Below are 14171 nucleotides of genomic sequence, written 5' to 3'. Positions count from 1 at the left end.
TTGCATTTATTTAGATCTTCTTTAATTTCTTTCAGCAATTTTTGTAGTTTTCAATGTAAGTTTATCCATAAGCACATGATTCCTTGGATCCTAGTGTAAATGCAAGTGTTTTCTTGAATTCCTCTTCAGATGGTTCGTTGTTGATGTGCAGAAACACCACTTATTTTTGTCCATTGATCTTATATCATGCAACATTCCTGAATTTATTAGTTTTTACAGATTTTTGTATGTGGAAATTTAAGGTTTTTCTCCATATAAGAATATGTCATATACAAACAGAAATAATTTTCCTTCTTTCTTCTCAGCTTGAATTCCATCTGTTTTTCTCGTGTCTTTACTCTGACTAGAACTCCCAGGACAGGGTGGAATAGCAGCAGTCGAAGTGAGTCTCTTCATCTTGTCTCTCACCTCAGGGGCTCCTTTCCCCACTTGTGACAGGTCCCACATCACAGGCCGTCATCTCAGTGAAGTCTTCAAAATGACGATGCCACCTCCTCCGCCTTATACCTTGGCTTTTCCTAGTCCTTTGCCTGGCTTTGTCTTCCTGTGTTCATGAAGCTTAATGCCATGTGATTTTTCACATGTTTATTCTCAGTCTCCTTTCAATAACTTGTAAGCTATTGAAAGTCTTGGTCACTGCTGCTCATCAGTCCCTAGAAAAGTGCCTGGCACATAAGAAGCATTCTATTATTATTGCTTGAAACACATGCGCGCGCACACACACACACACACACACACACGCACGCACACACATGGGCTTAGTTTTAGTCTCAGTCCATCTTCTAGTGCTGTAACTGAACACCACAGACTGAATGGATAATTATGAAGAAGAGAAATTTATTTCTAGAGACTCGAAGTCCATGAGCTGGTGAGGGCCTCCTGGTTGCAGTGTAACATGGTGGAGGATATCGCATGACGAGAGAGAGCGAGTGTGCTAGTTCAGGTCTCTTAAGAAGTCACTAACACCCCGGCACAGTGGCGCACATCTGTAATCCCAGCGGCTCAGGAGGCTGAGGCAGGAGGATCACAAGTTTAAAGCCAGCCTCAGCAATTTAGCAAGACCCTGAGCAACTCAGCGAGACCCTGTCTCTAAATAAAAAATATAAAGGGCTGGGGATGTGGCTCAGAGGTTGAGCGACTCTGGGCTCAAACAGTACCAAAAAAAAAAAAAGAAGTCACTAATACCACCACTGGGTCCCCCCCCCCCTCGTGATTTCATCCACTCCTAATGACCTCCAAATACCATGAACACAGGAACTTGGGAATGAGGTTTCTAACGCTTGAACTCGGGGACACAAAGACCTTAACATGCTGTTTGTGAAATTTAATTCTTCACACATGTGTCTTGGGCATTTTCCTTCTTCATCCCAAGCAGCTACCCTCAGCACACTTTAAGAGCCCCTGGCACCCCTTGGGGGGTGGGGCACCCTCACCTCCCCAACAGTGCTCACTAGTGGACCAGTAGCAGGCATTTGCACGTCTTTACTCCCTCATTCTGTCAGGAGCCTGACACTTTAAAAATAGAATGTCCCAAGAGGCAAGTGTGTATTTTTGCTCCTTTTTGTGTTGTGTGAGTATGTGTATGTGTGTTGCTGGGGACCAAACCCAGGGTCTCACACACGTTGGGCAAGCGCCCTAACCCATAAGTTGCACCCCATCCCCCTTTTTGTCTTTCCACCATCTGAGTATATTTTATTTATTTTGTTTAGGAATATTTACAACTTTTCCTCTTACACGAGAGCCCTTAGTTAAGGCATCCCTATTTTATTCTATTATTTTCCCTTGTATTTTTTCTTGCTGGCAGGTGGTTTAAAGTCATGACTGATGTTTTGAACAGAGTGGTTTAGTTTGACCAAGTTACAAAACCCTTCTTTTCAAGTGCGAGCGAGGGGTGCCATGTTGGGATCCCTGACTTCTAGTCTCTGGGGAAGCTGTTCTCTGGAGGGAGAAGCCTAAAGGGCCCCCTCCACAGGACTCTGCCATGGTCCACCAGGGCCAGTGTCAAAGGCGGTCTGAACGTGGTCACACACCTTGACAGACACCGTGTGTGTTCACAGGAAAGATCTGGGTCCCCAAGCAGAAGCCTGTGGATCCCGTGCTGGAAAGCGTGACGCTGGAGCCAGAGCTGGAGGAGGCCTTGGCCAATGCCTCGGACGCGGAACTCTGTGACATTGCAGGTGAGGGGCCTTCCAGAAGCCTCCCAGCGCCTTCCAGAGGGTTTATTCACAGCTGCAGGGAGCCCTTGTTTGGTTCACTTTAACAGGACACCTTCTATTTCTACAAGGAGACCAAAGTGTTAAGATAAAACTCCTTTCTCAGGGTAGGGGTAGAGCCCAGGGGTGGAGCACTTTCTGGCAGGTGCAAGGTCCTGGGTTCAATCCCCAGCACAGGAAGGGAGGAGGTGCATATCTATTATCAAGATGAGGGGGAGAGAGAAAACCATTTGAGCCCATGATATCACAGAGCCACTTGTTGCCATGAGACCCCCTCCCCCAGAGAGACAGGAATGTGTCTCAGGGAGGGCCAGTACAGGGCCTTTCCCAGCCACTTGTATCACATCCTGCACAAGCCCCGGAAAGAAAATAGAGGAAAACAAACAGGACCAGGCATGATTGATTTGGGAGACTCACAAAAGGATCAGAGTGAAGACACCTAGTTTTAAGTTTTGAGCAGGGCTGAGAGTGACCCCCTCATGTCTCATACTTCAGACATACCTCCAATGTGTGTCTCATTCCTCCAATGTGTGTTGCCATATGATCTTCACACACAGCCTGGAAAACTCCAGAAGGTGGCCAGATGTCCAGAGTCCTTTGCTGCTCACCTTTCTACCTAGCTCCTGTTCCGTTCCCACTGAGGGGTGGGCTTCTTCCTGAAGACTCTGGGGCTGCTAACCCTCACTCAGGTGGTGGTGGGAAGAAGTCAGGGTGTGGAAATTCTGAGGGCAGAGGCAGGACAGAGGAAAGGAGGGTACCAACTGTAAGTGAGATCCAGGGAAGAGTTGGCCCCAGAGACTAAGTGGCTTGAACAGCAGTAAGGGAAACATTGAGTTTGATTTCTGGCCTGTGACATTTCAGGTGCCTTGAGCCACCCAAAGGGGAATAGTTATGCACAAAGTTCTGGAGTTCTGCAAGGAGTCCCTCTTTGGGACAGAGATCTGGGCATGATTAGTGTTGCCAAACTCCAGGAAGAGCAAATGGCAGGTGGGGCCTGGGCTCTGGGGAGGCTTGTGCCAGGCTGGGGTAGGAGACTTTAGGGGCCAACCTAGCATGGTGGCATTAGCTATAATGGTCTGGAAACTAGAGGCCAAGACAAGAAGGGCAGACCTGACCCAAGAGCCAGGAGGCAGAAGGAGGGTTCAGGCCAGTGGAGAGTCTCTGAGGTACCAGGCCAGGGACTGGGTGGGGCTGCAGCTGTCCACCTCATCGTGTCCACTGGTCTCTTGGCTTCTCCAGGATGCCTGTGCGTGACTCCTGAAGGCATTCCGGGCAGGGAAGGGAGCTGGGGAGGGTGTTCATCTGCAGCAGGGGGGCCATGGAAGGAGGGCAGCAACTTCAACTCTTCAAACACAGGCCAGGGGTGACCCTGAGCAGTGGCAGGGGAAGCCAGGTTTCAGGGGCCTGAGGAGTGAAGTGAGAGAGCAGGTGTGTGGCTCTGAGTACAAACAGCCCTTTCCTGAGGAGACAGGAAGTGTGCAGAAGGACCAAGGGCAGCAGCCAAAGGACATGGGCTGAGAGAGTGGCTTCCATTCGCACTGTAGAGCAGGGAGGCGAGAGCTCTCCCCAGAGGGGAAGGGAACCCTGAACTCAGGAACCTAGTTTGCTGTGCAGTTGAGGATTTGTTTTGTCAGAAGCCGCACAAGTCATATCAGATGGCCCGTGATGCCCATGTGTTCAACCAACCTCTCCCCAGCCGGGGTCCTCCTGAAGGGGCTGTGCAGGGGAGTGCTGATGCCCTGGTCCCGCACCCCCAGGCTGACTCGCCCTGGAGCTGTTCTTATCCTGGACTTTCTCCTGCAATCACCCTGCATGACATCACTCCACTCATTAGGCAGCTCCAGGGGATTATCAAATGACCGCTGTCAGAACCAGGGCTCCTGCCCGTGCCTGAGCCAGAACAGATCCACAGGACTGGGTGAAGTTTCTAGGTTGCTGTCTTGAAGCTGTTTCTCTTTATTTTTGTTGCTGCTGGGCTCTTTTTTATTATTTGCCCATGATACCATGCCCTTCTGATGTCCGTGAGGGAGCTGAGGCTGTGCATTCAGCCCAGTACTAACCGAATGTCCCCAGATTCTCGAAAGGTGGAAATGCCATTGGAAGGGAGGGATATTTGCTGAGCACCACCTGGGTCCCAGGTGCTGTGTGGTCACTGTCAGCCCCCTGTTGCTTCTAGTGATCACAACAATCCCATGAAGCAAATTCTGTCGTTGTCCCAGTTTCATACCAGAGACCAGTTGCTCCTAGCACTGGGTTGGAAGTTGGGGGGCTCAGATGATGCCAGGCTTGGTGGCTGGAGGCACCAAGATCGATGGTGTGTGGGTGTGGCTGCATTCTCAAAAAGGGTGTGGCTGAAGCCATGAGTGGGGTGACTCACCAAAGGAAGAAACTAGGGGGACCCAGGTCTACAGGTCACTTCTAGTTCACTCCCAGGTAGGGATGGTACCTTCTATCATCCAGGCTTTGGTCTCTCATGCACACAGTAAGCATCATGTTCCCAGGGCCTGCCTACCTACTATGTACCATGCCTCAAACTAGGTTCTGGTGAAATAATCCTAAGAGAACAGCTCGTTTCCTATCCTCATGGAGCGAACTTAAACAAGTACCTGGAAAATGTGATATGACAAATGAGACCCACCCTCGGCCACCTGCCCCCAAGGACAGCCAGCCAGCCCTAGCTCTGTGGCTCTTGGAGGCAGTCTTGGCCAGATCATCCCCTGGCTGTTTTCATGCCCTCAGGCCCTTCCCCTAGACTCTCATAGTGGTGCTTATCTAGGCACCCAAGTCCTGGGCCAGAGCCACTTTCTCTCACCTGTTCCTAGGATGCAGGTGCATACCTTGCAGCTGTCCGCCGAAGCCATAGGCAGCTGGAGAAGCCGGGCATGTATGCGAGCTCACGCTGCATCCCGAGTGGAATCACAAACGAGTGAGGCCTGCCAAGGCAGAGAGAGGAAGCAGAACTCAATGTTCTTTTTCTGAGTTCAAAAATAGTTCTTTTTGAGTTTTGAGGAAGATCTAGACTTTAAAAAAAAATAAAAAAGAAAGAAAGAAAGAAATCAAGTCCCACAGTGCTAAATTCAGCTTTGCCGGTATCTACAAAGAACAAAGCAGCAGACCATGTGGAAGTGCTGTTTTCTTCCATTGCTCCCTCCTGGTGACATGGAGCACCCAGGACCAAGTGAGAGAGAAGGTCCCCATCTCCTACCTAGGGCTGGCTAAGGCAGCGCTGGCTTCAGGACCACCAGGCGCCACGTTGGGCCCCTCTTCCTCCCTCCCTCCCTCTCTCCTCCTTCCCTCTTTCCTCTTTCTTCCACCTTAATTTCTTCTGAGCTGCCAAATGGTTTTACTCCTCCTTAGGCCTGCTATTGACACATAGTACCTCCTAGCACATATGTGATGGGTCCTTAGAATTTCCTGGTAGAGCCGGGTGCAGTGGTGCTTGGGAGGCTGAGGAAGGAGGATAGTGAGTTCAAAGCCAGCCTCAGCAACATTGAGGCACTAAACAACTCAGTGAGACCCTAGCTTTAAATAAAATACAAGATAGGACTGGGGATGTGGTTCAGTGATTAAGTGTCCCTGAGTTCAATCCCCAGTATCCGTCCCCTCCCCATCTCCAGCTCCCCCAAAAAAGAATTCCCAGGTTGAGGAGATGTTCTAGAACTCCAGGACTACTAGTGACCTCATAGGCAGAAATACTAACTTAGAAACCAGGAGAATCCTTGCCAAAAGGTCTTGGCAAACCTTCTCCCTGGAAAGTGGAGGTGGTGGGTTTGATAGGGCCTGCCTAGATGTTTATTGTGAGCAATCAAAACAGGAGAAACCATGAGGAAGTGTTGTGTGGCTGTTGACTGAGGCCCACAGGAAGGTAGGTGTTTAGCACTTACACACCTCCACTTTACAGATGAGAAAACCGAAGTCCCAAAGGGGAAGCAACCTGTCCAGGGTTACCCGGGAAATTAGGACCAAGGCCCAGGCTGAAACCCAGGCCTCTCAGTCCCCTGCAATGTCCCTGCCTCTGGACCCTTCTCTAGACCATCACAGGAAGCTGGCAACCGAGCTCCACATACACTTTCCATTCTCCACCTCTGTCTATGTCCAGGGTGAGAGCAGGCATCTTGTGAGGTTGCATCTTTCACAGGATTCCCCATAACCTTTGCAAACTGTGTTTCCAACCTGAAAACAGTTGCAGCCCAGAACACCATGAGCTGCTGCTGGGTGGGAGCCCTGAGCGCCAGCTCCAGGGGGTGCCTCGTGGTGATGTGACTCACCTGACGCTGACTCAGGCCACAGCTCCTGCTGCCCACGGAGATGCAGCCTAAATTAAAACCTTGATGCCTCTCTTCCTATCGGTTCTCCTCAGTGAGGAACAGGCAAGGATAATTTTAGGATGTGAGGAACAGAAGGGACTCTCAGATCATTTCGTGTTGTGGTTCTTGGCTCCCGGGGGGCATCAGAATCACCCAAGGAGGTTAAAAAATCTCTCTCCAGAGATTTGTATTGTCTGTCCAGGGTGAAGCTAGGCATTGCTATTGTCTAAAAGCCTGCTAGGTGATTTGCAAGTGAGGCCATGATTAAGGAGGACTGGTCTTCTACCACCCCCTGATTGGGCTGAGGAGACTGAAGCCCAGAGGGAGGAAGACTTTCCCAAGGCCACACCAAGGGCATTATCAGGGCTGGAACTAGAGTCTCCTGGCTCTTCATCAAGGGCTCTCATGTTACCTCTTTAACTGGAAACCATATCTAATGAAATGGGTTTTGGATTTTTAAAAAATACCATCACCAAATATTTACCAAATACCTATATTTCTGGGAGGGATGCTAGAGAGACAAAGAATGTTCTTCCCTGACCTCTGGGAGCCCACAATCCAGCAGAGGAGCACACACATACCTGGATATCTCTCACACTGGGTCCTCTATGGTATAATAAGGACCCCAGGCATTGGGAGAACCACAGAAGGAGAGGGAGGAATCCCAGAAAACTCCCTGGAGGAGGAGCGTTACCCCAAGTCTTAAGGGAGAGGGGGAGATAGAGAGGTTGAATAAAATACAGGATGCCCATTGAATCTGAAAGTCAGATAAACAACACATTTTTGATATGAGTATATCCCAAATATTGAATGGACATACTTATAATACTAAGAGATTATTCATTGTCTATCTGAAATTTCAATTTCTCTTGATGTGGAGAATCACCAGCAGAAGGGACAGTGTTGGCAAAGGCAGGAGAAGCTACTGAGCGGTGATGAACAGTGTAGCGGGTAAGCAATGAGCTGTTGAGGCAGAGCCAGCCAGGGGGGCTGGTGTTTGGACTTGGCCATCACAAGCCACTGTCCTTCCATGGACAGCTGCACACTGAACTCACATCCATCACTCCCTCCACAGACCAGCTCACGCCCTGCTCAAGGCTTCACTGGCCTCCCTGTTCACACCAGGAAAAGACATCTAAACTCCTCATCTCAACCCAGGAGACCTTGTAAAATGCAACCTTGCCCTTGTGAAGTAACTCTTCTCTAGAGGGTGGTTGTACAGATTAGCGTCAGATAATTGTTCTCAACCTCTGCTGCACCTTGAACCTTCTGGAAAGCTTTAAAAATGTTGCAGATGCCTGGGCCCCATCCCCCCAGAGTTTAGTTTAACTGGTCCAGGGTGGGCCTGGGCCTTGGGAGTTTCTAAAGAGTCCCTAGCCTTGCACCCTGCAACCAGCTTGAAGTCATTGATCTAAGGCACCTTCCCTGGCCCAGAGCCCGTGGTGTTGCAGCCCTTGTTTTGACCACCGCGGGTCCCACTTCTGGCCCTCTTCTCTCACCTCCTTTACCCTCCAGCCCTGTTGGCCTGCCTCAGCCTTTCCCACCCTCCATCCCCAACTCCCTTCTCTCGACTTGGCCGACACAGTCACCCTTCCCTGCCCAAGCCCCCTTTGATGTTCTTTCCAAACACGCTGAACTTTCCAACACTTGTCACACCCCAAGTGTGATGTGTTTGATTGGTGTGGACACTTACTTGGTGTCCTTTCCCCCATCTGACCATCAACTACATGAGCAGAGATCCTGACCTTGCTGTTCTCCCTGCCCTCTTCCCCAGCCGGGCCCTCAGCAGGTGTTTAATAAATGATGAACAGTGATTGAGTGGAAGAATGGCCGCACGGGAGTGATGAGGTCCCACTGGCATTTCCAGAAGGATCTTTCTGGCTGCTCTGTGTTGAATGTTGGGAGGGAGAGGGTCAGAAGGATAGGACAACCATTGTGCCACAGCTGTGACAATACAGATGCTTCTGAATGAAAGATGGGGGGCATCCTGATAACCCTACTGTATGTTGAAAACAGCCTACATCGAAAACACACTTAATACCAGCCTTCCAGACATCACAACACAGCACCCCGGAGAATCTTGGTTGTTTTCCCTCTTGATTGTGGGAGCTGGGGCTCACTGCCACTGCCCAGCTTCTTGAAAGAGTGTCCTCCCAAGTATGGCTAGCCTGGGAAAAATTCAAAATTCAAAGTCTGTTTTCTACTTGATGCATGTTTCTTTCATGCCATTGTAAATTCAAAAATCATAAATTGAACCTTTGTAAGTTGGGTACCACGAAAGATAGGGCCTCAACCAGGACAGAGGAGATGGCTTGGGAGGTGAGACAACCAGGGCCTGGGGGGTGGAATGGGCTTGCGGGAGAGGGAGCTATGTGGCTGAGGTGTTGCATGAGGGAGAGGTCAGATGGCAAGATGGAGAGGGATCCATAGGAAGATGGAGAGGCTGAGAAGGTTTCCTTCTATTAGGTCAAATTGGGTGGGGCATGCCAGTAGGAGCTTAGGGGGACCTGGGAATCTGAGGGCAGTGGTCAGAAAAGTCTGGGAAGGATGAGGATCTGAGAGTCACTCACATGGAGGTGAGAGTAAAGATAACATTACATTTTAACATTTTTTGCACAAGTGTTTCTAGCCATTTCTGTGAGCTAAGTTCCTGGGGCGGGGAAGGTGGGTTCAAGGGAGGTATCTCTGTCTGCAGGAACAGAGTCAGAGAACTTCCTCTGTCCCCACAGCTATCCTGGGCATGCACACGCTTATGAGCAACCAACAGTACTACCAAGCCCTGGGCAGCAGCTCCATTGTGAACAAGGAGGGACTCAACAGTGAGTACATGGCCCTGACTCCTGGTGGCTGCACCCCTCGCCTGGCCCCTTTACCCCCTCACAGAGGGCACCTTGGAGGAAATGAGTCCTCCTGCATCTTGCCTCCTCTGCTCACTGATGCACTGACTCTTTGCAGAAGTTCTAAAATCTTGTGTAGCCAAAACTGTTCATCTTGTCCTTTGAGTGTCCTGGAATTTTCTGTTTTGTTTACAGAAAATGTCATAAAGTACTCTCCTACATTTTCTTCTCAACATTTGGAGATTTACTTCTTATGTTCAACTTCTTAATCCACCTGGAGTTCACATTTTGTGTGTGGGATGGGATTAAACTTTCATTTTTTGAATGAATATCTAATTATATCCCATCAGTGGTGACATTTATCCTCTCCCCACTGGTGTGAGGTCTTGCTTTTATCATCAGTCTCCACATACCCATGCGGATCTGTTCCACTGATCCCTTTGTCCTTTCCTGGGACCATATCCCATTGTCTTAATTACTTCACTGCACTGTTCCAAGCCGACATTTGGACCCAGAGGGAAATAAAGGTGCCAGAAAAACAAGAACCCTTCCTTTGGGAAGATGTAGGCATTTCCTTTCTTCCCAGGCTTCATCATGTCCTCACCAGAGTCCACTGAGATAATAAGCATGGCGAGAAGGACTATCCCTACTTACAGAGGAGGGCTGGAGGGCCAGAGTTTGAGAGGTTCACCCAGTTCTTTCAGAAAGTCAAAGCAAGAGCCCCAACCTCCTGGCTCCTTCACAGGGCTCCTTCTGGCACCCATGATGTACAGGCTTTCCAAGCTCCCAAACTGCTGATGCTCCCTTTCAGGGTGTCCTTGTGTTGAAAGAAAGTCGTCCCTGTCTTCCTGTAAGTCACCTCCTTCTCACTGGTCACTCTAGGTGTGATCAAACCCACACAGTACAAGCCTGTGCCTGACGAAGAACCGAACTCGACAGATGTGGAGGAAACACTGGAGCGGATAAAGAACAATGACCCGGAACTTGAAGAGGTCAACCTCAATAACATCCGGGTAAAGTTTCTCTCTTTCACTTCACCTGTGTGTGCGTGGGGTGGGGGTTGTCCATGTCACCTAGATACCAACAGTCTAGGCCTGTTTAGATTCTGGATGTTTCTGAATCAGATGGCAGATGTCACAGATGGGAGCATCTAAGGGGGTGAACAGTGTAAACAAGTGCATCCCACAGTCCTGGTTTCTTTCTGAGCACATCAGGCCCAGATGTTCACCGTGGGTCAACCCAGCTTCCATCTGGAAACCTGCCATGTTTTTCAAAATGTAGAGATTCTCTGAGATACAAACATTGAGTCAGACACACGCTTTAGCACATGATTTCGAGGCTGGCAGAGTCCAGGGCCCACAAGGTTCATGGGCCTGTCAAGCCCTGGGCAGGCCCTGCCCCCAGCCATCACTCCTACCTCCTGCTGGATCATGTTCAGACTCCCTCCAGCCTCGTTCTACAGCCACAGAAGGGAGCTGTTGGCCCAGTGTCCAAGGAAATAGCTGAGCTGTTTGCTCTCATCTCTGTGGACCTCTCCCCCGTTGGCCATCAGGGCAGAGGAGGGACAGGTGGACCAGGAGCCCCACCCTGGAAGAGGCTGTAGGAGGAATGCCGAAGCGGGCACAGCTGCCCACCCACCTGCTCAGCCCCAGGCCAGCAGGATTAGTTTGGGGAGGTGGGGGTAAGACAAGAAGCCAGACCCCGCTCCAGGGTCCTCTTTCCTTTCCTCTCCACTTTCCAGTGTTGGCCAGCCCCGGGGCACAATCAGATTGGAAACCTGGGCCCCAGTGTTCTCCTCCACCTGGCTCCCCACTCTGCTCCCTTGGGAGCTTAAGTGACACTCACTCTGAAATGAGAGCTCAATAAAAATACAGCCAGGCACTCTCTGCCTCAGTTGTGTGCGGGTGTCCCAAAGGGACATTGGCACAACTCAGAGTCATGCAATCTGGCAGCAAATGCCACTTGAGAGAGGCTGAGTGGCAGAACTCCCTGGGAGGCCTCTGCTAAGGGCTCAGACTCCCTCCAGGCCTCAGTTTCCCTGATCTGGTCCAACTGCCTCATGACACAGTTGCGTCTGTGGTTTTCACCTGAGGACATTAAAAATATATGTACCAGCTGGGTGCAGTGGTGCATGCCTGTCATCCTAGAAACTTCCAGGCCTGACGCAAGAGGATCCCAAGTTCAAGGCCAGCCTCAGCAACTAACAGAGAGCCTATCTCAAAATAAAAGGGCTGGGCACAGTGGTAGAGCACCCCTGGGTTAAACCCCCAGTATTACACACACCCAAACACACACACACCCAACAATGCCCAGATTCTGATTTTATTCCTTTGGGATAGGCTCTGGTATTAGAAATTTGTAAATGTTCCCTAGAAATCGCCGATGTACCACCAGAGCTGAGCCTTCTGTGTAGATGTCTCTGACGGAGCATCTAGTGCAGCCCCCACTTCTGATTTCTAGAAATAGGCCCAGAGAGGGGAAGGAAGTTCCCCAAAGTCACACAGAGAATCAGACACACTGCCTGGGGCTAGGGATAGATCAGGCTCAGCCTTGCCCCTCCCCGCAGCCCTGAGCCCACTGCACAATGCAATGCTGCTCTGTCTCTCTGTGTCTTGGTTTTTGCTTCTTCTCTGACTTTTACATGCACAGAGGAGAGTTGTGGGTTCTGTCTGAAAATTCAGAGGTGATTTTCTCAATTTATGTGCCAGAAATTTCTCCCCAAATCTTTGCCTTCTGGGACAAAATCCATTTCGCTTTCTGGCTAGGGACGTGTTGGGACTAGGATCCAGGCTGTATATGTCAGAGGGTGACTGCCCCAGGTGCCTACCCACCTGTCCCAGGTGGAGACTGCTGGTCACCCTCTGCTGCCTTTTTCTCTGCAGAATATCCCTATACCTACCCTCAAGGCGTACGCAGAAGCCCTGAAAGAAAACTCCTACGTGAAGAAGTTCAGCATCGTGGGGACCCGGAGCAATGACCCTGTGGCTTTCGTATGTACCTCTTCATTCTGCTGCATTGAAGTTGGGGGGGTCTGAAGTAAGAGTTACGCTTGTGGCCTCAGGACCATCTGTATCCAGGTGAAAGAATGGCGCTAGGAGCCAGAAGGGGATACAGGTGGGACCACCATTGCCCAGTACTACCTGTCATCACCCCAGCCAATCCTCATGACCCCCCTGCTCTCAGAGGTGTGGGCCTCCCCACTCTGCACCTGAAGAGCTAGAGTTCAGAGAGGTCAAGCAGCTTGCTTAGTCCAAGTTACAGAATGAAAGAGAGGCAAACATGAGATTCAGATGAAGCCACGGACCGTAAAGCCAGATCTGTCCACTCGGTACTTTACATTTGGGCAAGGCTCCGCCCTCGCTGGGCCTGTTTCTCATTCCTAAACTCATTGTCTTCATCAGTGGGTCCCAATGACCAATTTGATTTCCCCCTTGTCCTGAAAGATATTGCTGATTAAATTATATATATTGTAAAATAATCATTAATTTAAAAAATATTTGATGCACATTTACTGAGAGCCTCAGTGTACTTAGCTCAGAATTAAGCTTTGGGAATTCAACTGTGACCGGTCTCAGCTCCTTTTTTTTTTTTTTTTTTGGTGGTGCTGGGGATTAAGGGCCTTGAGCATTCGAGGCAAGCACTCTACCAACTGAGCTCTCCCACCAGCCCCTCAGCTCCCATTTCATGGAGTCCATTTGGCCACGCAGGCAACTAAAAGATAACAGCACAGTGTAACACCAGTAGCAGGTAAAAAGTGCAGGAATCAGCTTAATCCATTTAGTTGCAATAAGTTTTCTTCTGATTGTTAAAAAGAGGAGGGACAATTTTCAATATTTTTGAAGTGATAAAAAGAGCTCACAGCATCCATGGCTGCCAGGGAGAACCTCTGGACTGATGACCTCTGAGTTCAGTGGGTCCTGAGTTTGTCTATGGTGACACAGCTGGCCAAGCCACACGCACCATACAGTACTAGGGCAGGGATCAGAAACCAGGCATGTCCATGCTGGCACTCAGCTCAATGCCACAAGTGTTTTTTGGGCACAGACTTTGTGCCAGACCGACAGCTGATATCAGCCTGTCTGTACCTGCAGACCCATTGTCAAATTCTGAAATGCCTTGTGCCAGTGGCTAAGCCAGGAATCAGAGCCCTGGACATGCCCTGCTGCCTGCCTTCGCTCTTCCCCTGTGCCCTTCACTGTGGTCTAACATGCAAGGGGTTAATAAGTGACATGGCAGCCTCCAAGACCTACTCAGCCCAAGGTCTGGCCCCCCAGCCTAGTGCAGCTAACTACTTTGGTGATCAGGCCAGGCCAGGTCTTTCTGGGGAGCAGGGGCTGTCATAACGACACAGAGAGGACACAGATAGGGCCCCCCTGGAAGAGCTAGCCTCTTCAGAAAACAGGCAGGGTCATAGAGAAAGCCACCACCCCATCCTGGGGATACACTGAAGCACCATGGGCCGGAAGGGGATGATTTTAGCATGGAAGATGTGCTGGGAGCTGAGCCTCTGCAGGGACAATGCCACACAGCAGGCGTTCCTGGCTCCGAGTGTCCCTTCAGGGCCCACTGATCACTGTGTCCCAGGCCTCTCAGCTGTTGGTGTCTTCTTTCCCCCATGACACATCGTTTCCACCAACTGCTAATTACCTCATTTCCTTCGGAGGCTCCGATTGCCATCTACAACCCTGGCTGGATCTCCCTGAAACGTGCTGAGGGCCACCTGAGCCCTCCTCCAGCTGGCCCTGCTCCCTGCCTGTGGGGTGCTTTCCCAGCCTTCCCCTTCTGCTCCCTGGTGCTCGGAGAAAACAGTGACT

The 14171-nt window shown here is 50.3% G+C and overlaps 1 protein-coding gene across 1 annotated transcript in view; it reads left to right on the top strand.

The window, feature by feature from the left end:
* The window catches only part of Tmod1 (tropomodulin 1), a 76753-nt gene that overhangs the window by 39564 nt on the left and 23018 nt on the right, over positions 1-14171 (top strand). The window contains exons 4-7 of the mRNA XM_076845787.2: positions 2058-2177; positions 9250-9339; positions 10240-10370; positions 12240-12347. Coding sequence (XP_076701902.1) covers positions 2058-2177; positions 9250-9339; positions 10240-10370; positions 12240-12347 — 449 coding nt within the window. The remainder of the gene's footprint in view (positions 1-2057; positions 2178-9249; positions 9340-10239; positions 10371-12239; positions 12348-14171) is intronic.

Source organism: Callospermophilus lateralis, chromosome 2 (genome assembly GCF_048772815.1).
Source record: "Callospermophilus lateralis isolate mCalLat2 chromosome 2, mCalLat2.hap1, whole genome shotgun sequence".
Lineage (NCBI taxonomy): Eukaryota > Metazoa > Chordata > Mammalia > Rodentia > Sciuridae > Callospermophilus > Callospermophilus lateralis.
Note: the sequence above shows the minus strand (reverse complement) of the source record. Positions and strands in the feature narration are given on the sequence as shown.